The sequence below is a fragment of the Prionailurus viverrinus genome, chromosome C1 (genome assembly GCF_022837055.1).
Source record: "Prionailurus viverrinus isolate Anna chromosome C1, UM_Priviv_1.0, whole genome shotgun sequence".
Lineage (NCBI taxonomy): Eukaryota > Metazoa > Chordata > Mammalia > Carnivora > Felidae > Prionailurus > Prionailurus viverrinus.
The window spans coordinates 183,485,555-183,509,334 of NC_062568.1; the positions used below are offsets into that span (position 1 = coordinate 183,485,555).

General features: G+C 42.3%; 1 protein-coding gene across 8 annotated transcripts in view; it reads right to left on the bottom strand.

Moving 5' to 3' along the window:
* Positions 1–124: 124 nt before the first annotated feature.
* CAP1 (cyclase associated actin cytoskeleton regulatory protein 1) overlaps positions 125–23,780 on the bottom strand; it is a 28,243-nt gene continuing 4,587 nt past the window's right edge. For 2 of the 8 annotated variants that reach the window (XM_047873012.1, XM_047873011.1), the window contains exons 2-13: positions 12,497–12,618; positions 11,788–11,888; positions 10,291–10,368; positions 8,122–8,265; positions 7,935–8,020; positions 6,495–6,600; positions 5,151–5,328; positions 3,154–3,338; positions 2,589–2,712; positions 2,382–2,464; positions 1,914–2,057; positions 125–1,318 (exon numbers count right to left, since the gene is read on the bottom strand). In XM_047873012.1, coding sequence (XP_047728968.1) covers positions 1,235–1,318; positions 1,914–2,057; positions 2,382–2,464; positions 2,589–2,712; positions 3,154–3,338; positions 5,151–5,328; positions 6,495–6,600; positions 7,935–8,020; positions 8,122–8,265; positions 10,291–10,368; positions 11,788–11,888; positions 12,497–12,608 — 1,425 coding nt within the window. In that variant the 5' untranslated portion in view covers positions 12,609–12,618 and the 3' untranslated portion in view covers positions 125–1,234. Of the gene's footprint in view, positions 1,319–1,913; positions 2,058–2,381; positions 2,465–2,588; positions 2,713–3,153; positions 3,339–5,150; positions 5,329–6,494; positions 6,601–7,934; positions 8,021–8,121; positions 8,266–10,290; positions 10,369–11,787; positions 11,892–12,496; positions 12,622–23,780 lie in introns of all 8 variants that reach the window. The other 6 variants (XM_047873007.1, XM_047873006.1, XM_047873014.1 and 3 more) reach the window with 3 other exon arrangements.

Here is a 23,780-nt window from a genome sequence, read left to right on the forward strand (position 1 = left end):
GCTCAGTCAGAACATGTGACTCTTGATCTAGGGGTTGTGAGTTTTGATCCCCATGTTGGGGGTGGAGTTTACTTCAAAAAAAGTATTAATCTCTATACAGCAAATACCACCAGTAAATACTAAGCAAGTTTGGTATTAATTTTATTCTATTTTCTGTATAACTTTAAGTACATAAAGGTTTATTTCCACAGGCCTCAGGAAATGGGTAGAAGTCACAGGACAATCTCTCTTCCCACCAAAAAAAGTTGCATATTTTGGTAAGTGTCCTAGAGAGAAAAACTGTAATTTACATTAGCAATGCTGTGCAAGATTCTTACACAAGACCTAAAACCAGGCTGCAGTGGAGATTTTAGTCCTTTGTTCAGGTGCCTGGACAGAAACCAAAAGCAGTTGGGCATGACAGGGCAAAGGAGGCAGTGAAGACGGAGGGCAGGCACCTAGCATGGAAGAAGGAAGGAATTCCAGATTCCTTGGAATGGTGTAGTTTCCTTGTTTGTTTGTTTTGTCTTGTTTTGTTTTTGTTTAAATCGTCTCTGTAGGAGGGTGCTGGGCAGGGATCCCAGTGAAAGAAAGGGTCCAAGACTCCTTTAACTGGCCTGGGCGCAGGGCTCTGCCCAGCAGCCGATACAGGACAACCTACTCTCTCAGGTTCAGGCAGACCCAGGATGGAATGCAGAATAAAAGGAATGCCTACAGGAATCAATTTTGCTCGGAATGCTAGATGGCCAGGCTTCAGCCTTTGGTCCAGTGCGACCCCTGCCTCACCTGTCAACAGTGAAAAGTTAGTTTGGTTAGAAGAACCAGCTAGAATCACACCAGCCTCTGCTACCTTCGTGGGCATTGTTAGAAAAAGATGAACTTCCCTGAACATTCTGATCTGTTACTTCCTGGGGACCGCTTTAGTCTTCCCAAATGACTATTTGTTGGTCAGATAACCCCCAAAGGCTGAAAGCTAAAACACAGCAGTCCTGGTGTGCAGTTCCTTAAGAACGGACTGGTGGTGTGGTTGAGCTGACAGGGAAAAGCCGCACCTTCCTGCAGAAGATCAACTGACCTGCTCTCCCACCCAAATCTCAGCCTGAGGTATATTTCAGTGAAGGCAGGTAGCTGTGCTTCTCAGAGCAGAGAAGCGGTTTAAGAGCAGAAAGGTAGAGGAAATCTAGAAAAGAACCGTCTTGATACAGATTTATCCCACGGTGTGAGGGAGAGGGCAAAGAACCCAGTGGCACTTCGCTTATCCAGCAATTTCTGTCACTGTGGTGACCAACTTCTGCCCGTTCCATAGGGTCTTGAACTGCTCAGGGACTGGGAATTCATTCTGGAAACAAACAAACAAACAAAAACGGGTTGAAATCCCAAGTCCAAGCTCCAAAAGAAGCTGGGGTTAAATCTTACACTTTTCTCTCAATGCTTGCTTCCACTAAACTATTAGAGCAACAAGGTGGTCCTGAGAGTGAAACTGAACCGCCAGTAAACAGCCTTGCTCTGTAACCAGCAGCACCACATCTCCCACTACCTGCCACCCTGCCACCGCCGTCCCGGAGGAGCGGTGTGGGAATGAGAACAAAGGCTCCAAAGCCAGCCAGCCAGAGGTTTAAGTTTATTTCCTACTGTTCCTGAATCAGCAATCTTAGACAGTTACACCTGTGAGGCACGGTGAGCAGGTACAGGACTTCGCGGCGCCAGTCCAACAGGGGGCGATGACTCCGTCCCATTCCTTTTTGCTACCTGAGCATCTGCTCAACCTGGAGCTCTACTTCATGTGACTACCTCATACTTATGGCTGCTCGAGGTGTGTATTGCTAGGTTGGACCCACTCAGTACCGAATGACCATGAACCAGCCTTCTCCAGCGCAAGTGATCTTCAGTCCCCCGTTCTGAGATCATACTACCAAAGAGATCAAGGAACTTACAAAGTCACCGCCTTCTGTAGGAATGAGGACATTCATCTCAGAAGATTTGGCACTGACTATCTCGCAATCCAGGGAATTCTTGCTCAGGTAAACATGGCAGCCATCTGTTTTGTTGATGGAAATGGTTGGCACTTTACCCATTACCTGCAGAGAAAACCCAAAGTGCTGAGTCCCAGTAGCTGTGGAGAACAATAGGAAGTTTCAGGAAGAAGCTTTCACTGTTTCATGTGATTCAGCAACTACATGAAAGGCTCACAAGTGCACAGCAGACACCGGATACTAGAGGTGGGTTGGGATGGGTGCTGGAAAAGGCCTCGCTGTAAAAGCCAACTCCTCTCCTGCCACCAAAGCAGCTCAGCTTACAGACTCAGTAGAATCAGATTCCCACCACAGCAACATCTGTGGGTCAGCCATGTCTTTCAATTAATTCCTCAGGGGCCAAAGCAAGGAGCCAAGATATCAAGTTACCTGAACTTTGACATCTCTACTATTGATTATCTCCACAATGCCCACCACGTCATCGAACACCAGACCGAGTTTCTTACAGTTATCTAGGAGAAGAAAGGGAGCAGGTCAACAGTATAACTTTAAATTTAACAACCTTTAGGAACAGGGTAGATATGGTTCCAGCTCTCTCAGGCTCTAGGACGGAGCCTAGGACTGACAAAAACTCACCTACTGTAATGGAGTTAATTTTGCCCTTGATTTGCAATGTTGTATTGACACACTTGTATATGTAAGCCACCTGTTTCAGCTCTGTGTCATCAATTACCAGGTTGGAAACATTCTCCTGATTTTCCTGTTAAAGAGATACCGCTTTTAGGAATGTCATCACTAATACACACTACCCCCCAAAACAGGCTATCCCAAACTTCTGTTCTTGTAATCTAACCCAAGACCCTGCACTCATCTGCCTGTGCTCCATATACATTTACGTATACGTATGTGTGTGTGTGTGTGTGTGTGTGTGTGTGTATATATATATATATTTTTAACATTTACTTTTGAGAGACAGAGAAAAACAGCAAGGGAGAGACAGAAAAAGAGAGACAAAAAAAGAAAAAAAAAAAAAAACAGGGAAGAGGCGGAGAGAGAAGGAGACACAGAATCTGAAGCAGGATCCAGGTTCTGAGCTGTCAGCACAGAGCCCAACGTGGGGTTCAACTCACAGACTGCGAGATCGTGACCTGAGGCAAAGTCGGACCTTAACAGCAAACCAGTCCTGGTATTTTTAACTCACCACTCTCCACTTCTTGCCCTCCAGTTCAAGTACAGGTGGCTCCTTCTTTGTGGTTGGTTTGGGGGACGGGCTGACTCCTGGTTTAGGTGCAGAGAATGGTTTGGGGCCACTTCGTACTGGACCACTCTGAGCCTTCAGGGCAGGGTTCTTGTGAGTCTTCATGTCATCAGATACGTGTTTCAGGGCTGTAAGAACAACAGCTGCCTTGTGCCCATCCTTCGTACCACGGCTTTGGGCTGAGGCAGTAACCAACTTCTGTGCTCAGAATTAACTGCCTTAACAAACACTTAACAAAAAGTCAAAAGCCAGGGCTCTGAGATGTTCTCTTAAACAAAGGTTTTGGAGGAGCACTTTTAGAATTTCCCTTCTCCCCCAAGGTACGATTGTACAGTGGCATTAAAAAATAAAATAAAATACAGACTACGTGCATATGGGGGGAAAGGATGTATGAATGCACAGAAAAAGATCTAGAAAGACATACACCAAATATATATTCACAAAATATGTACAGTTTTTAGAGCAAAAGAAGAAAAAATATGTGATAGTAAAGCAAATTTGGTAAAAGGAAAGAAACCTCACCCACAGCTAACCTACCGCACCTCCTACTCAGTGTTTGCATTTGAAATCTCCTTCCACCAGTTTTCCTATTGATAAACTATGCACACTGTTAACAAGTTTGGTTTAACGAGTTAACATTTAAAAAAACTTTCTCATGTTAACCTGCAGGTTTTTTTAATGTTTGTTTATGTATTGGGGGGGAGGGGCAGACAGAGAGGGAGAGAGAATCCCAGGCAGGCTCTGCGCTTTCAGCACAGAGCCCACCATGGGACTCAGTCCTAAGAACCATGAGATCACGACCTGAGCCAAAATCAAGAGTTGGACACGTAACCAACTGAGTCACTCAGGCGCCCCTAACCTAGTTTCTTAAAAAAAAAAAAAAAAAAAAAAAAAAAAAATTTTTTTTTTTTTTTAAGGAGCAGATTCCACTATCACCTTCCCACTGTAGGCAGATAAATGTCTTCCTCTTAAATATGGCCCAATTTATTTAACGAATACTGACTGGCCCTTTCAGCTCCACTACTCCCTGTGGCTGTAGTATAAGTACTGGATGTTTTCTTAAACACTGCATGGTTCCCTGTAAAGAAAGGCATTAATTAATGGCTGCTTAGTATTCCATTAAGAGGATATACCACAGTTAACCATTTCTCTTACTGTTGGATATTTAGGTTGTTATACCATTTTTAGCTACTGCAAATAATATACAGTAGTTGGTCTTTATTTTAGATATTTTTACGGGTAGATTCCTAGAAGAGGGCTGTATAATTTAGACTTCCACCTTCTATATATAAGGGTGTCAACTTTCTCTATCCTGACATTGGTAATTATATATATATATTTTTTAATGTTTATTTTTGAGAGAGAGAAAGTGTAAGAGCTGGGGAGGGGCAGAGAGAGAGGGAGACAGAGGATCCGAAGCAGGCTCCGCACTGTCAAACACAGAGCCCAATGCGGGGCTCAAACTCATGAACTGTGATATCATGGCCTGAGTCAAAGCTGGATGCTTAACCAACCGAGCCACCCAGGCACCCCCCAATATTGGTAATTCTTATGCAAATTTCCATGACTAATATATGCCCCCCTCTCCACCCCCAGGATGACTTCCCAAAGAAAGCATGTGGTAACACAGAAAAGGCTCTAGGGTGAACTGCCAGCACCATGCCTTGGCACACTAGGGTACTCTATATATACCACTTAATAAATATTAAGTCATCTGCTTATGGGGCAGAGGGCTTCCCCCAACTATAATCACCAACTTTCAATTTCCATTTAAGCCAGCTTTATGTCCCTTTGGGCAACCTGAAGGACAGTGACACCCAAATGAATTCTCCCATACACAAACCAGGGTTCTGTTTTTACAGACCATCAGGTCTCTAGTTGATCAGATCAGGCCCAAACAACTTACTGTACCAACTCTTCTTGCCAAAATATTCACTTACCATGTGTGATGCTCTCCCCCTGATTAATCTGCGCAAACAGTGCTGAGCGGGAAGCAGACTCATCTGAGCCAGAACTGGTGGGGACTGGTGGGGGAGGTGGGCCTGGTGGGGGAGGAGGAGGACCCGATCCAGCAGAAGGTCCAGATGGCAATCCACTCAGTTCTTTTGCCACAGGCCCCTGGAACAATAAGGGCAGGTAACACAGCCATGATCTCTTCCCTTCTGTACCATTCCCAGTAGGGTCCTACACATGTTCTAGGACACGGGGTACCCACTGTAGCCCTTGACACTAGGATTCATGCTCCCTATCCACACCCAAAAGGGTTTTATTCCCTCTTACCCTTTCCCAAAGATCCAATTCAGTTCCATTTTTCAACTTTCACATCACTCCTTTGGCCTCTACCCGATTCCAGCTCTAACCCACAGTTTTGCAAATCAACTTCGTGTGTCACCAGTACCTCAGCCTCAACAAGTCCAAGGCTGATGTCATCATCTCCTGCCTGCTCCTCTACCTGTACAATCACCCCCTTGTTTCTATTTCAGTAAAAGACATTGCCATCCAAGCTTGACTCTTCAATCTTCTTGAGTCTAACGCCCTCAAGCTCATCAAACCTATTACCTTTTATAGCTTCTGCAAATTCTTCTGTACCAGCTCCTAGCACCATCAGCACCTCCATGGTCTGAGCAGGAGCCCTTACCCATAACCTATATACTGAGACTCTCTCAAGGACAAGTCTGATCGTTATTACTCTCTTGCTCAAAAGTCACAATCAACCTTCCTTTCCAGCCTTTTATCCTAAAAATCTGACTCTCTCCTTCAACTGAAGCCAGAGATGACCAATCTGTACATTTACTCTACATGTACTCTGTTTAAGCTCTGCCGTTTGCCAGTATTCCCATTTCTCCCACTTCTCACTGTTCTCTATTTGCAATGTCCCAGATCAGAGAATACCTGTTGAAAGTACAATCTCTTCCAGTGAGACTCACACTCCCTCTTACTCTGTCGTCTATATCTTTATCACAGTATTTTACTTGTTGACTTGTATTTCGGGGTTTTCTGTCTCTATTTTTAAGCGTCTGGAGGGTTGCGATAATGTAACTCATTCTTCTGGCTCCCCTCCAGCCCAATCACTATCTCTGACCCATGTGTACTGAAACTGAATAGAATTGGATATTCTTCTCTGACCCTTGCTTTCTTCACACTTTTCTTTTTTCTCCCCTTTTCTGTCTACTCTCCACTGTAAAGACTAGCATTCCTTCTTGGACCTTGGTAGCACCAAAGTCTAAGAAACTTGTGGACCCCTGTCCTGGAGGGATAGAGGGAGGGAAGAAAGGCTCACTAACCGTTTTGCTCCAGGCCAGTCCAGTGGTATGGAACTCCTTAATGTAAGCCTGTAGCTCTGTCCATATACTCAAGTAAGCTTTGACCCAGTCCACGTGCTTCTTATCACTAGGAGAATTAAAGAGAAACTCACCACAGACAGTCAGGGCACATTACCATAGTGATTCCAGAACCCCTCCTATCTGTGAGCTCATATCCTCCCACCTGTGGTGTGGTTTTGCTCAATGGCAGCTTTTCTATCACAACTGAGCTTTTCTTTTTTTTTTAACCTATGCTATTACCCTAATTAGACTAAAGTCCATGAGGATAGGGACTCCAGATTATATCTCTTTCTATCTCTTATAGCAGTACTCTTCAAACTTTTTTAAGTATAACAAAACCATATTTTTCAAAGTATACCTTAGGGAGAACCTAATATACAAAACTAATAAAAGCAGGCATTCTGTGCATGAAGCTATATGATAGAAGGTCTCTTGCACATCACTGTGGAACTCTAGGACTTCAAGAAACTCACCTGCCTTATACCACAGTGCCTTATGTCAAAGTATGCCCCTCCCACCAAAAATTTAAAACTTCCCTGGAGGAAATAATCAGCATTAGATTATAGAAAGAGCACTGAATTATGGTTCTTCTTATATATTAGAAGACTTTATGCCTATTTATCATAAGACCTAATTTGCTCAACTGTGAAGTGTGGAGTTTAAAGGCAGGTTAAGTCAAAACACTGCGATGCTTAACTCCAGGTTGCTGGAAGGAGGGATCAAGGAAGTGCCTGGTGTTCTGAGACCTATTTCACACACACGAAGCTATTCCTTCACAGTAGTTACTCAACAAATGTTGGTTGACTGATGACTGACAGAAGAAAGGAAGGGTTCAGGTAATTATGCAGCTGAGTGATAGCTGCCTGCAGTCACTCCAGCTCAAAACCAGCAATGGAGAAGTCAGTTAGGACTGGTGAACATACGTGGTTAGACATACAGAGACTCTCCTCCTCTTACATGATACACGTGCTTCACCAGACAGCTGCCTTCTCACTTTACCTGACTACGTGAATAGTCAGGGTGATTTCCGAGTAAATCTTTCCGAACCTTTTGTCCCTAAGCCAATTAGAAATTCTCAACAAAGGAACAAAATCTACCTTGTCTAAACAGGCAAATTAAAGGGCATTTGTCCATTTTATCTCCAGCAAAACTTCCTAAACCTGGAAGGGTAAGGATGAGAAGACTAAAAGGGGCTCTACAAACCCTTTGGAGAAAAAGCAGAAGTGAAAGGAGAAACACTTCCTGCTTGCAGATGCAGCCTCTATAAGCCAGTATCTATAAAACTTCTGAGAAAGCAGCCCTGGGATGGAGAACCAACACAACAGCCTTAACCCCCAAATGCTACTCCGGCAAGTAATCAGCTGACGTGTCCTGTACCCCTTAAGAAAAGGCTGGACTTACACATCTTTGTATTCCTTGAGGACTCGGTTTGTATAAAACATGGCAGCATCATTCATTTCTTTCACATAGGGACCAGGCTTGGGAGCCTAGAGAAACAGCAGCGGTCAGTGACTCAGAGCCTCTCCAGCCGTGTCCCCTTACCTCTTTCATTCCATCCCTTCCCTCCCAAGGAAGCTGCGCTGCTCACCACAGCCACCCAACCCAGGGCCTGGATACTTTCGCTGACAGCTGACAGGTGGTTGAACAACTTGCTGCCTCGGTTCTTCTCCCGGAAGGTTACCACTTCTTGGATCTGCTCGGAGATGGGTGCCAACAAATCCGAAAGTTTATTCTAGGAAGAGATGCAGGGGAAGATTCGGGTTAGTCTTTCCACAAAAGCTTTATGCGTTTGTCAACTCGGACCTTGCAGGCAAGAATTCATGGGCTGTATAATGAACACCCAAATAAACTTTGTACTCATCCTGCACAGATTCATATGGCTAAAACACTGCTCCTCACCTCACCCTCCTCAGGCTAGATCTGGTGCCTCTTCATGATCAGGACCCTTACTTCATCTATACCACAAAATTCTACCATTTCAGCCACTGGTCTCTTTTCTGCCCCACTAGTAGGAGATACTATCTCATTTCTGAGCCTTTACTCACAATGGTCTCTTCTTTTTCTTTTTATCCAAATATTCCTTATACTTCATGAGGAACAGCCCTTCAACTCCAGCCACACTGGCCTCCTATAGCATTTATTGTCAGCATAACCAATTTTGGCACCTTATCATGCACCAACACAAACTATTAGTGGATCCACGTGAGTATGTTTTTCAAAATTTCTCATTAACTTTTCAAATACCAGGGCTTTGTCTCAGCCTTCTTTTATAACCTTTACAACCCTCACACATTGCTAGCTATATAGCAGCTGCTGAGCACAGATCTGATGAACCAAATGCAAATAGAGGGCTTGGCATTTGAGCTGGCAGCTTAGCAAAATGGATGAATCCTGTGTTTCCATGTTTTACCCTTTCTCCAAAGCTCAGTTTCCTGAACATTGCAATTCTCAGATCACATCATGAAAACAGTCTAACACAGGAGTCCGCAAACTTTCTCTACAGAGCCACACAGTGACTATTTCAGTCTTTGCAGGACATATGGTCTCTGCTACAGTTTCTCAACTCTGCCATTATAGTGCATAAAGCAGCAACAGACAATACTTGAAAGAATGGGCATGGCTGTGTTCCAAAAATCTTTCACTTACAAACTAGATGGCAGGCTAGATTTGGCCTGCAGGCTGTAGTTTATCAATCCCTAGTCTAGAACAAGGGAAATATAATTGTGTCTCAGCTGCCTGATTTGTGGTGGAAAGTGCGGGTTTGGAGAAAAGGTTTCGAAAAAATGCCTTAACCATTCAAGACAGATTAAGAATTAAAGTCTAATATATTTAACATTACCTTAAACTATTTTTATATTATTTAGGCATGCTGAGGGTCCAGGGGTTTTAAACACAAGAGTCGCAGGAAGACCTGCTTCGTTACCTCTCTGCCACGGAAAGCCAAATGCCTAAAGAAGAAATAGGGACACCTGGGTGGCTCGGTCAGTTAAGCATCTGACTCTTGGTTTCGGCTCGGGTCATGATCTCATGGTTCGTGAGACTGAGCCCCATGTCAGGCTCTGCACTGACAGTGTGGGGCCTGCTTGGGATTCTCTCTCTCTCTCTCTCTCTCTCTCTCTCTCTCTCTCTCTCTCTCTGCACCCATGCCCCCTGGAGCGTGTGCACGCTCACTCACTCTGTCTCTTTCTCTCAAAAATAAATAAACACTTAAAAAACAAAGAAATAGAACAAAACTAAAATCTTTGGTTGTGAGAAAAATCTATTTCCTCTAATTGATTCTCACACCTTGGTAGCATAAAATTTTGAGGTAGGAGTACACTTCAAGGGAGATCTCCACCACGGAAAGATGAGGGAAGAAGCAGTACTTTAGGAGTTTTAGGGTCTCCACAGCAGCATTACTAAAGCCCAGTCACAGTGAAGCAAGAGAACTACTCTCTGACCCAAGAGCTTACGGGACAATATGATGAATTTGGCCTCAGCCAAGAGGTTAAAAAAGGCTGTCTATTGAGAGAAGCAGCGAAGTCCAGGAGTAACTACAGTCCCAAGTAAAAAGGATGGGGGAAAAAAACCCAGTAGAGTCCAATAAATACTGAATGGCACCTTCGAATATGGCACTTTAAGTCTGACTACTTCTGGGACTTGGTGTGAACGCACGCGAGGCTGAGGGTCTATTTTAGCATGTCGTCGTACTTGGCAGAAACCTCTCAACCCATCCTGAGCATCAAGCCACAAGGAAACCAAGTAGCAGTGAACTTACGCCTGCTGGCTGCTGACACTGAGAGGCTGTAACCAAGAGAGCTCGCTCCAACTTCAGGCCCGTGTGAACCATCTCCGCCTGCCGGAAAGGAGAAGAATCAGTTATTCTCGCCACATTACAACTGGAGAGGGTCCTGATAAGAAGAACCCGACACCTCCACTTCCATGTAGTCTGGTAGCAAGTCGGGAACTTCCTGTTGCTTTCCTCAGGTACTCCATTTCCAGGGAGTGGCAGAAGGATTACAGGTACCACCGTTCCCGTGGCAACTAATCAGGGATACATATCCGGGAAACGAAGGCAATTAGGGTCAGCTTTAGATGAAATCGAGTTGGCAACTGTACACGCAGTGCGATATGAAGGGCACTGAAAAATCCCTCTTGTCTCACATCACCAAAAAGGCTCTTTTCTCAAAAACTAGAGGTGGAAGTCAAGGCAAAGGCCAAATTGATGCCCGAATTCCCAAGGTATTTACTCCTTTAGGTTATAGCTATTTCTCAAAGGTTGGGTCATGACCCAATCACAGATTTAAAAAAAAAAAAAAAAAAAAGAGTGCCACGCAAGTAGGTAAGACTGCTTTGTGAAGCTTCTGACTCAGTCACAAATACATTTTTTCTTCCTGACCGTCATGGTCAAAGGAGTTTAAGAAACATAAGTCTACAGGCACTATCTAAATAGAAAATTTCAAATAAGGTAACCTGTTTTTTCTAGATTTGCATTTTTAGAATGTGTACGTGATACATGTTTTTAAATCTTTTAAATGTGACAAGCTGCATAAAGTAAAAAATGCAAGCCCCCACTCTTGTATCCAAGTCCCAGTCCCACTCACTAGAGCTAACACCACTGCCAACAGATGGCACAGGAGAGGCTCAAAATAGACCTTCCAAAGATCAAGCAACCAGTCTTGCTGAAGGGTCAGGAAGATCCTAAACATGGTTATTGCTTACAGAGGACCATTCAGGACTAGGAGAAAGATTCTGGGTCCCAAAGAAAGATACAGAATATATATGTGAGTGTGGGGGTGGTGACGATGTAGGTGGCAGCATATGAAGGGAGGTGGGTGGAGAGGCACCTGTCACTGCCTACTTCACATTCCTGCTGTGAGCTAAGTGTGAAAATAACTCACATTAGCATAACTAATAACTATCGAGCATAGTTTTATAAACGCTAAGTCATGACTATGACTCCTTTGCATAAGCCACCCTAGGCTTGGTTATATAACATGTTGGGATCAGAATGGTACAATGTTCTCACTATAGAGATGAACCAAGCCATAGTTTATGCGCCAAGCAAGTTACCTGCATAAAAGAAACCCACACAGTAAATGTGATCAAAGCAGAGGGCCTGGAAAAATCTGAGGAACTGTTCCAGTGCCTGGAGTGAGCTCCTCAGTGAAGGTAAAAGAGAAGGAGCCAAGGGACTCTTAAACCAAGAAGGAGTTGGATTTGAAGACCACCACCAGTCTTTAAAAGAGGGGGAAAAGGGGCAATACATCCTTACATGTTTCTGCACATCTCCCCCAATCTCTTTACTGATCTTCAGGTACTCTGCCACAGGACCGGTAAGCAGTGAGTCAAATGCTTGCACATATGGAGCTGCTCCTGCTAGAGAGAGACACACACCACAAAGGATCAGTCATGCACCAGAAAGATGATTTTTAAAAAGCACTTCCACATGAAAGTGGAGAAGCAAGGTAATACAGTAAACAGAATACTGGCACACGAGTCCGGAAACCTGGGTTCTAGTTCCAGTACCACCACTAACTGCCTGTGTGACCCTAAGTTCCTTTTCCTCCCCGAGCTTGACTTTATCTATAAAATTAAAATGAAAAACAAAAACAAAAACAAAAAAACCCCAATCTCCCTTTTAGCTCTAACATTCTATGATTCATTTGGTGCATATACAAAATGGCTAATTTGCCAATCATTTGGACAGAGTTTTAATATCACTTGTCACTCGACTTACACTAGAGTCATTTTGCTAAAGAAAGAACAGGAAATATCACACAAGCAGGAAGTTCTTATGTTAAAATAACCACAGGCCTCCCTGCACAAGTCACTTCCTCTCTTATCTGTTCACAGGCGATGAACTTAGCAGATTAAGCATTTTGGGAAGTTAGCTCCAAAGGAGAGAATACCCTACGACAGAAAAATTTCAGGCCAAGACAGAGTCTTCATCAAAATATTCTGCTGTGCTGCATATTGCTTACCTTTTGGAGCACTGTCTCCATAGCCACAGTGCATGTCAGAGGCATGGGATACTGCCTCCAGGCGGCCCACTGCCCTCTCCAATCTTTCTACCAGATTTTGCATGTCAGCCATAATGTACGACCTGCTAAAGGAGATCACATGTCACTTGTGTTAATAGTACATAGCACCTAAGGAGAAAAGACAGAATACTCACGGGGTGAAGAAGTTGCCAATTTGGAAGAACAGAATCATTTAATAATAAAACCAGATGAAAAACAGATGAACATATTTGCAAAATCATCAAGACCTCATTAAGCAAGAGAGCTACCCAGGAAAAGGTGTTCACTGAAAGCAAATGTTTCCCCATTCAAATACTTACTGAATATTTACTATGACAACACCAAGTATTTATGCCAGAATTTAGAATTTACACAGTATGGTCAATATATTATCTCAGTTTGTGCCTCCCAACAACTATTCAGGAATGGAAGGTTAATCACCATACTCTTTAGAGATAGGAAACGTAATTACAGTGAAGTTAAATGACTTACCTACTGTCACATAGCTAGTTAATAGGAAAGCCAGCACTTTAGTTCCAGTCATCTGGCTTTAAATTCAGTGTTTTTTTCCTGCAACCTCCTGCTGCCCACATATGGAATGCCGAAAACCAAGATGAATAGGGTATTTATTCTGCCCTCAATAACTTAGTCTGACAGTAGTTATTTGACGTGTACCCTAACAACTACAAATAGAAAAAAATATGTGAAGATAACACAAGAACGTTGCAGAAAATAACAGAATTTTAGGAAGGGGAAGAGCGCATCAGCTGAAAGAATCAAGAGAGGATAGCATGGAGAAGCTGCCACTTGAGCCAAGCTTCACAAAAGAGGATGGGTATGATCCAGATTTGCAGTAGGGAAAAATAGACACATCCAGAAGAGCTTTTTACAGATCTTTCACAAGTACTAATTTATCTGAAATTAGTCTCATTCAACGTCTAAATCCTAAAGAAAGTAAGCTCTACCCCAGAAAGGTACTTCTCCGGCTTGTTGCCTATTATCCTCTACCATCCAGACCACTACCTGGCAGGTAGAAGGTGTTCAATAAATATTTATGAAGTTAATGAACCTGAAATATAGCATCCCCAAACTCCAGAGGGACAAGTATTCTGAAAGTTCATAATCATTAAATGTTTTCAACACACATCCACATGAAATGGTTGACACCGTAAGTGATATAAAAATCAGTCAGTGACATTTCAGACAAAGCCTTGACTTGGAGATTCCACTTCAAAACATTAATTAGTTCAGGTAACTGAAGCTGAATGAACCCAACACCCTTGAAATTGCCTAAAATGACCACAGCAATTACAATTTCCCCAAAGATGTCATGTCAGACTATCTCAATCTAACATACTGCCCTCCCTGTGGACAAGATAAGCAGCTGACAAGACAAAGTAAGGAAGACAACATAATCCCTGTCCATTTTTTCCAGTGTGTTGGCTCTGGTCTCTCTGGGCCCAACCAGAGAATGTTGTTTAAAAAAGAATCAAAGAAAAAAATGTGAAGGTAAACCAAATAAACCTTTTCATTCCCTGGCCTGGAGAAGCAGCAGAAGCCTCCAAGTCTCTGTTCTACTCACAAATGGAGCAGACTAGAAGCAATCATGTTATGCACCGCCACCTGAGTTCTCAAATTACTGACTGTCCAGGGACAGATTCACATATAATCTGCCACCCTCTATAAATGCCAGAGGAAAAGGCAAGGAACGCAATAAACTCCCAAGCTATCTTCCATTAATAGATACCACCCATTCTGGGGGCACCTGGCTGGCTCGGTCAGTGGAGTATGCAACTCTTGATCTCGGGGTCATGAGTTTGAGCCCCATGTTGGGTGTAGAGATTACTTAAAAATAAAATGTTAAAAAAATAGATACAACCACATAACATTGTACACTTATCTCTACTACACATTTGATATACTGGTTATATTCCTTCATATACCATGGATGCTCCAGGTTGAGGCCAGTGTTAACACGGAAAACATAGTACAAGTGTCTCTAATGGCTGCCAGGGTTGGTGAACACCTAACCATCTTAACAGCTTAGTAATACAGCTTCATGAGATTTCAGTTCCTTTTTCCCACATTTCGCTTGTATTTGTAAGCTTTCATTGCTGTCTAACTTAAACAGAATGTAAAAGGATAATACAGCTATCATTTATAGGTAATCTCATTCTACCATTAACCAAACATAGAACAGTACTTAGTTTTTTGTTTTGGGTAGAGGTGGGGTGAAATATGAGATGTTATGGGAAAGAATATCCAGAATTGAAGGGACCAAACGACACACTGCGTCTCATTCTCCACCCCAACACACATACTCGTATTTTTCAGGTGGTCATGTCCACTCCCAAGCCTTCAACTACCATTATCACCGTACCATCCAGCCTCCTTCCAGAGTGGCATGATCACAACCACCTAGAGACTAACAACTCCCAGAGCAGCATATCCAGCTCAAGCCATTCTTCTGGAATTTATAATTTGAAATCCAGCTTCCACCTAGACACCCCTCCTGGCTATTCCGAAGGGATCTCAAACTGAAATGTCTCAAAAACAACTCATGGTCTTCCCACACCTCACCCCCCGCTGTCTCAGCAATCCAGCACTACTACCAATCACCTGATTGACCAAGTTAGTAACCCGGGAACTATTAGGCCGTACCGTATAGTGGTTACAAGCATGGTCTTTTGAGAAGACAGATAATTGAGGGTTTGAATAACACTACTCATTGGCTCTATGACTAATGAGTGTTAGCAAACTTTGAGTCTCAGCTTCCTTATTTATATAATGGAGACAACAGTACAAAATCCAAAGGGCTAAAGTGAGAATAAAGGGGAAATACATTTGACCCTTGAACACAGGTTTGATCTGCGCAGATCCACTTACACAGGAATTTTGTACAATACTGTAAATGTATTTTCTCTTCCTTATGATTTTTTAAAAAAATATTTATTTATTTTTTAGAGAGAGAGAGAGAGAAAGTGTATGCTTGTGGAGTGGAGAGAGAGAATCCCAAGCAGGCTCCTCACTGATGTGGGGCTCAATCCCACAACCATGATATCATGACCTGAGCCGAAATCAAGTTGGACTGACTGAGCCACCCAGGCACCCCTCCTTATGATTTTCTTAGTAACATTTCTTTTCTAGCTTATTGTAAGAAGACAGTATTATGGTATACATAATATACAAAATATGTGTTAATAAACTATTTTATAGTATGGTTTTTGGTCAGTAGTACACTATTAGTGGTTAAATTGGAGGGGGTGGGGATGGGGGGAGGAGTCAAAAGTTATACACAGATATTTGACTGCACTGGTGAAGGTTGGCACCCCTGACCCCTGTGTTGTTCAAGGGTCAACTATACATGTAGCAGTACTGGACCCAGTCCTGAAAAATAGCAAGAATTCCATAAGAGTTAACTAAATTATCTTCTTCCTTTCTCCCCCAAGTCTAGTCAGTTATCAAAATCCACAGGCTCTATCTTGTTTATCTCATGAATAGATGCCCTTGCCTTCATTCTGATTGTCAGAAATCAGGTCGTCTTCATGACTTTTCATAGATTACTGCAATAACCTCCTTGCTAGTATCCCCTAATTACAGAAATACACCCTGTTTATCCATTCTCCACATTACCATCATAATCCTTCCCAAATGCAAATGTAATTAAGATAGCCTTATATTTAATATCATTCAGTACTCCCCAGGACATTCAGAGTAAAGTCCAAATAAGGATTTCCATATCTGGTCCAGCTTTATCTCCCACCACTCTTCTCTAGTTTTATCTCTTACCACACCCTTCTAAACACACTATAGTCACCCAGGACTACTTTCATTTTCCAGAAAGAAGCATGCTTTCTCTCATTTCTGAGGCTTCATGCTATCCACTCTGATTGGTTGCTGTTCCATCTCATAAATCCTACTTGCCTATTAAGATTCAGCTCAAGTGCTACCTTCTCCAGGAAGCCTGTCCAGTTTGGTATGCTTTTCCTTCTTAATCTGCCCCCTCTCTAGAATTCCTACTGCCTTTTAAGACTCAGCTAAGGTACCACCTCTCCAAGAAACATTTCCAATTTGGTCATAACACTGTTCACTTACCTCTACCACACATTTAATATACAGGTTTAAAATCATTTATTTAATAGTTAATAGGCAACCAGCCACCCTAGGGAGGGACCATGTCTTGTGTTTGTAATTCCAGTACTATAAATGTAGTAAGCACGATAAATACAGTAGGTTATTACAGGTTCTTTAACCTTTCTCCCCTCAAAACAAGTCTGGCTATCTCCTCTCTCTCTCTGACAAATCTGGGGAGATTTGTTTTACCTTTCTTTTTTTTCCTCTTCGCCTATCTGCAGGATCTTACAAATACTCCCATCTTTCAAATAAATGCTACCTTCTTAGGCACATACCACACTGATATTGAGATCTTCAAACCAAGTATCATAAGAAAATAACCTTATTAGATTATATAACAGTAATTAAAAATAGTCCCCTATAGTTGTAAGTGCTTTACATCCTCAATCTGATGCTTGTAAGACTTAAAATAATTCTCTAGAGTCTGGTATGAAGATACTGATCCCCATCTTTAGAATGAAGAAACTCAAGTTAAAAAGCTTTCCAGATATGAAACAACCAGTGGGTAGAGGCAGATAACCTAGGCCATGAACACAAATTTTCTGAATCCTAGTCTGAGGCTCTTCCCACCACTCCACATGGCTTTTAAGAAATTAAGTGATTATGCAATTCATCACAGCATCCAGCCCCTACTGCTTGCTGAGCACATTACTGTGGGTTCAAGGGCTCTTCACCGTGTCTTCAGTTAACATTATTAGCAGCTTTTAATTTCTCTGCTTTCAATTTTCTCCGTGGAGACCAATATTTTTTCATAGGCTAGATGACACATATTTGGAAGGCAAATGGTTTTTTTTGTTTTTTTTTTTTTTAATTTTTTTTTTTCAACGTTTATTTATTTTTGGGACAGAGAGAGACAGAGCATGAATGGGGGAGGGGCAGAGAGAGAGGGAGACACAGAATCGGAAACAGGCTCCAGGCTCTGAGCCATCAGCCCAGAGCCTGATGCGGGGCTCAAACTCACGGACCGCGAGATCGTGACCTGGCTGAAGTCGGACGCTCAACCCGACTGCGCCACCCAGGCGCCCCGGAAGGCAAATATTTAAAATAAGGCTTTTCCGTAAGAATTTAGAGTTGCCAAAGTAGAAAACCATAGCCCTGCCTGATCTTGTTCTTTGCCATTTCTTTTTTTTTTTAATTTTTTAATACATTTATTTATTTTTGATAGAAACAGAGCACAAGTAGGGGAGGGGCAGAGAGAGAAGGAGACACAGAATCCAAACAGGCTCCAGACTCCGAGCTGTCAGCACAGAGCCTGATGCGGGGCTCGAACTCACAAACCGGGAGATTGTGACCTGAGCCGAAGTCGGTCGCTTAAGCGACTGAGCCACCCAGGTGTCCCTGTTTGCCACTTCTGATTGACAATAGCCAATAACTAAAAGTAAGCCTCCATAAACGAATGTACAGAATCCCAACTATTTAGGCATTCATCATAAAAGCTTCAGAAAGGGAAACAGTCCTAATTTTAGAAGTCTAAGAAAAAACTAGGATTCAGGAGACCAAGCTTTGAGTCCCAGCTCTGCCATGTATTAACCGTATAACTAAAGGACTGTCGTTTAATGAGTCCTTACCTAGCACACAGAGATGTAAGGATCAAAGGAGAGGAATAGTCACTTTGGGAACCTCAAAATACAGTTTAAATGTAAAATGTTATCACTACATGCGTTGTGCTAGAATTCAGGCTTTAGATGGGAATCTATCCATTCTCCTCCCCCAACCAGCCCCACCAATTCGCAGTACCTACAACAACCGGGCACACAGAAGATGCTTATAAAATGAAAGTGCTTAGTACTGTACTTGGCACTGTACTTAGCAGCTACTGAAGACATAGAAGGCAAATGGCATCTGCCCTCAAGAAGATTTCATTCTTTTTTTTTTAATTAAAAAAAAAAATTTTTTTAACGTTTATTTATTTTTGAGACAGAGAGAGACAGAGCATGAACAGGGGAGGGGCAGAGACAGAGGGAGACACAGAATCTGAAACAGGCTCCAGGCTCTGAGCAGTCAGCACAGAGCCCGACGCGGGGCTCGAACTCATGGACCACGAGATCGTGACCTGAGCCGAAGTCAGACGCTTAACCGACTGAGCCACCCAGGCGCCCCAAGATTTCATTCTTATTGGAAAGGCCAACACAAATGAAAATGCCAATGGGATAAATACTGGTGACACGTTTTTTAAAGTTCTTTTAGAGATTGTCTAACTCCATTTAGATTAGGAAAAGTTCCAGTATCAGCCTATATACTAGAGCTTTTTCTTTGTAAAATGTTGTATGGTTCTGAATGACACTATAAATTACTATACGTTCTGAGAGTTGAGAAGAAATCAGTGAGGACTGGAGATAGTCTGGGGTTTTTTTGTTTGTTTTTACATTTTTATTTAATTTTGAGAGACAGAACACAAGTGGGGGAGGGGCAGAGAGAGAATGAGACACAGAATCCGAAGCAGGCTCCAGGCTCTGAGCTGTCAGCACAGAGCCCGATGTGGGGCTCGAACTCACCAACTGTGAGATCATGACCTGAGCCAAAGTCGGACGCTTAATCAATTGAGCCACCCAGGCGCCTTGAGATAGTCTGGTTTCAGGAGAAAGGGGGGCATCCTGATAGAAAAAGTAAAAGAAAAAAGGGAAGACATTCTAGAGCAATCAGACGCAAAGAGGAGAGAATAAGGGGGCTAGGTACATAAAGTATGTTATGTGGGTTAATCTGCATAGAGCATCAAGCATCATGAAAAATAAGGCTGGATAAGCAAGGCAGGCTAGGTAATGAAGGGCACTGAAAGCCAGGCAGTATTTGAATCTGATGCTGTGATAAGTGTGAAGCCATTTAAGGGTTTTGAGTGAAGGAGTAATATGATGAAAGCAACATTTTTACAAGTACTATTTGATAAACAGAATGCAATTTGGAAAAATGGGACAATATTAAGGTCTAGGTTAGGTTGAACTAGGAAGCTAATAGGGTCTAAGGTTGAAAGCTGCTATTCATCCAGCTGTAAAATGAGAGGGCTGCTGAAAAAAATATTTTTTATATTTCAAAAGAAAAAAATCTATACCATCTACTCTCCAGCCAGATATGGAAATGAAAGGAAAAGAATCAATTAACCCACAAATAATCAGTTTTAGGTAACTACGTAACCAGCACCTGAATTAAGTGGTAAAATAGTTTTCCTGTTCCAAGGGAATCTAATCTAGCAGGAGAAACAAAGCTACCTTCCACTGAATCCTTCACTGCCAGGATTAGGAGGGATTCTAGAAATCATCTTGTAAAAACACCATCTGATGCCAGAACAATCCTTTCAACATTCTCAGCAATTAGCCAGGTAACCTCTGTTCAAGAACCTTCAGTGTGGGGAAACCAAGACTTCTAGAGGCAGCCCATTCCCTTCAGACAGCTCAAAGTACTAAAAGTTCTTCCTTATATGGAGGCAAAATCTGCTTCCCTGCAACTTCCACCCACTGATCTTAGTTCTGCCCTTGGAGGTCATACAAAACAAGTGTGCATTAAACACAGAACAAGTACTAACTGTGTGGTAGTGACTATTGAGTACTGTAGCACTCAGAAAGGAAGCAAAGATGACTCGAATTGCAAATCCAGGGGCCTAAGAGAAGGATGACACTATAGGCAGAAACAGGTTTCTGGCATGTACTATTTGGGGCAAGAAGATGAAGTCAGTTTTGGACAAGCAGAGTCTGAAGAGGAGCTGAAGCTTCTAAGTGGGTATTTAGAAATAAAACTTGGGGAAGGACCAAGGCTGGAGAACAATGTTTGCAAGTTATCCACAAAGAAATATCACAAAGTATGAGAATGGATAGGCTCTTGGAGGGATATCACACACAGCAAAAAGAAACTATGAGGTGGATTCTCCAGCAATTTCTTTTGTGGTCTAAAACCAAGAAAAAAATCAGAATTGGCTAGTGATTCCTGCCAAAGCTGCTTCAGAGTCTCATCATTCGAACAATTCAAACAACCCAATTCCTCCAGCCTATTCAAGGCAGTTGTTCAGAAGTAAATGGAACCAGGCTACTCCTGCAGTTCTTGTCTCATCTCACCAGACAATTAAGCCAGTGGTATGAATGTCTACTTGAGTAGGAAGTTGTCACGTTTAAATGTTTTCTACTTTGTCTGGTAGTCGTTCCTCTAAGTCATACCCTTAAGTAAAACTGAAAAGCAGCTATACAAGTCAGCCTGCATACTATGGCAGCCCGACTGATCTGCTTCAAAATGCTTCTTTTGGCCTTGACTTTGTATTTCTGTCCCTGAGATGTTATCCTAATAAAATAATCCGAATGTGGGGAAAGTGACAGGCAGATATTCACTGCAACGTTAACTTAGACCTCTAATTACAAGGAATGCACCACGGAAAAAGACTTGAATAGAACACAAAATTTACAGTATTTGTCACATTGGAGTGATGGGGTTTTAGACAATTTCCTCATTTTCCAACCTTCTTTAACACAGTTAATTTCTTTATTAAAAAACAAAACAAAACAAAACAAAAACGAGTTCCATTAGGATCTCTCTCCTAAGGTACCACCAAGCTGTAAGACATTAGTTAGTTCTACTCCTAACAATATAGAATTAGAGCCTTGTTCTCATCACTAGGCTCTACCACGTCAAAGTAAAACCTAGACATACTAACAGGAGACACAAGTTGGCTATGTGTTTTTTAATTTTTTTTTTTAATGTTTATTTATTTTTGGGAGAGACAGAGAGTGCGAGCAGGAGAGGGGCAGAGAGAGAGGGAGACACAGAACCTGAAACAGACTCCAGATTCTGAGCTGTCACCACACAGCTCAAACTCATGGACCGTGAGATCTTGACCTGAGCTTTGAAGTTGGATGCTTAACCTACTGAGCCACCCAGGTGCCCCTATGGGTTTTTTTTTTTTTTAATGTTTATTTTTGAGAGACACACACACACACACACACACACACACACACAGAGTGCGAGTGGGGGAGGAGCAGAGAGAAGAGGGAAACACAGAATCCGAAGCAGGCTACAGGCTCAGAGCTGTCAGCACAGAGTCTGACATGGGACTCGAACTCAAGAACCGTGAGATCATGACCTGAGCTGAAGTCAGACGCTTAACCAAATGAGTCACCCAGGCACTGCGCAAGTTGGCTGTTTTAACCAGAAACCAAAGAACAGATACCACTTTGCCCCAGTAAAGATACCATCTAAATCTAACCCAAATCAGGAGCCACTGTTCTTCCTTAAGCATTTGGTTTCAGAGGGAACCAATGACATTTTACTGCCTGAGTCACTGCCATCTGAGGTTTAGATTAAAAGAGAAAGACCTATCTTCTAGGGAGGGAAAGAATCCAATTCAATATCAACACTTGTCTCCTGTGCCCTATCTGAAATTCCAGGAGTGAGTAAAGCTAGTTAGAATGTACAAGCTGAAGTCAGACTTAGAACTAGCTGCTTCAACAGTCAGGGCAATAAACAACTTTGTGTGGCCATGGGTTTCCCCTCTCTCTTATACCCAAGGAATATTACGAAGATCAACTATGTAAGAGCATTCAGCAGGCAACTTTTACATTGTATAAGGAAAAAGCACATTGGCTGATTTCAGCTGGCTAGTTGCATAAAGATAGATCTAAGGATGCCATTTGTCCCTAGCCAGGATTCAGCTACAAATAGAGATATGAAAAGATCTGTGACTGTAAGTCTATAATTAAACTTAAGTATAGGAATTTTAATGACCTCTGCAGAAAAACAAAACAAAACAAAACACAAAAAAAGCAAGCTCACTCCTTCCATGAAACATTTCAACTCTATTTGCTAGTCAAATGGAAAAGTTTAACACATGTCTCATAATACAAGGCAAACGAAGCTTTATTTATAAATAAGGGATATTTTTAGAGCTTTGATTCTTTTTATTAAGTTTACATGATGGTATACCAAAAAGAAACAGTTTCATGGTGAAATGCTATAGTCGCATTAAAGATGATTCAACTATAACAACTTAATCAAAATAAACACTGAGCACCAAGAACATAAACTATAACAATTTAAAATAATGGCAATTTAAAATAAATTTAAAATGGCAATTTAAAATAAACGGTAATCTAGGGGCGCCTGGGTGGCTCATTCGGTTAAGCATCCAACTTCCCCTCATGCCATGATCTCATAGTGAGTTCGAGCCCTGCGTTGGGTTCCGTGCTGATAGCTCCGAGCCTGGAGCTTGCTTGGGATTCTGTGCCTCCCCCTCTCTCTGCTCCTCCCTCACTCACGCTCTACCTCTGTCTCTCAAAAATAAATATACGTTAAATTTTTTTTTAATTAAATACAATAAAAATAAAAAATAAATTAAAAATTAAATTAAATTTTAAAAATAAATAATAATAAACTAAACTAAGCTGTCTAAATGCAGGCAACACTGGGGCACCTAGGTGGTTCAGTCAGTTAAGCATCAGGCTCTTGATTTCGGCTCAGGTCATGATCTCATGGCTTGTGAGTTCCAGCCCCATGTTGGGCTCTGCACTGACAGCATGGAGTCTGCTTGGGGTTCTCTCTCTCTCCCTCTCTCTCTCTCTCTCTCTCTCTCTGCCCCTCCCTTGTGCACACGTGGCATGCTCTCTTTCTCTCTCTCAAAAATAAGTAAAAGAAAAGAAAAGAGAAGAAAAGAAAAGAAGGCAACATGACTAAAACAGGAATGTATATATCCTCAATGTAAGAGATATATAAATCTGCTTACTTGCACTGTCAACTAACCCAAAGCTTCCTTCTGGGTGAGGGCCTAATCAGAGGCATTTCTCTATCAAGATCACACCCTCTGAGGAAAAAAGCAAAAATGAAAGTCCTTCAAAGACCCCAGAAATTCCTTTAAACAAACAATGATTCTTGCTGCCTCAGTGAAAAATGATTCATTCACTACAGGATATCCAGTGCTTATGATGTGTATATACTGTGCTAAGCATGGTCATGAAGCCTGCCCTAGAAAATCTAATTGGAGAGATAACACTGCACAAACATAGTTATGATACTTTCTAATGCAGTGGTTCTCAATCAAGGGCAATTTCATCCTCCGGGAGACACTAGGCAATGTCAGGAGACATCTTTGGTAGGCACAACGGAGCCAAGTGCTACTGGCATCTGATGGGTGGAGGCCAGG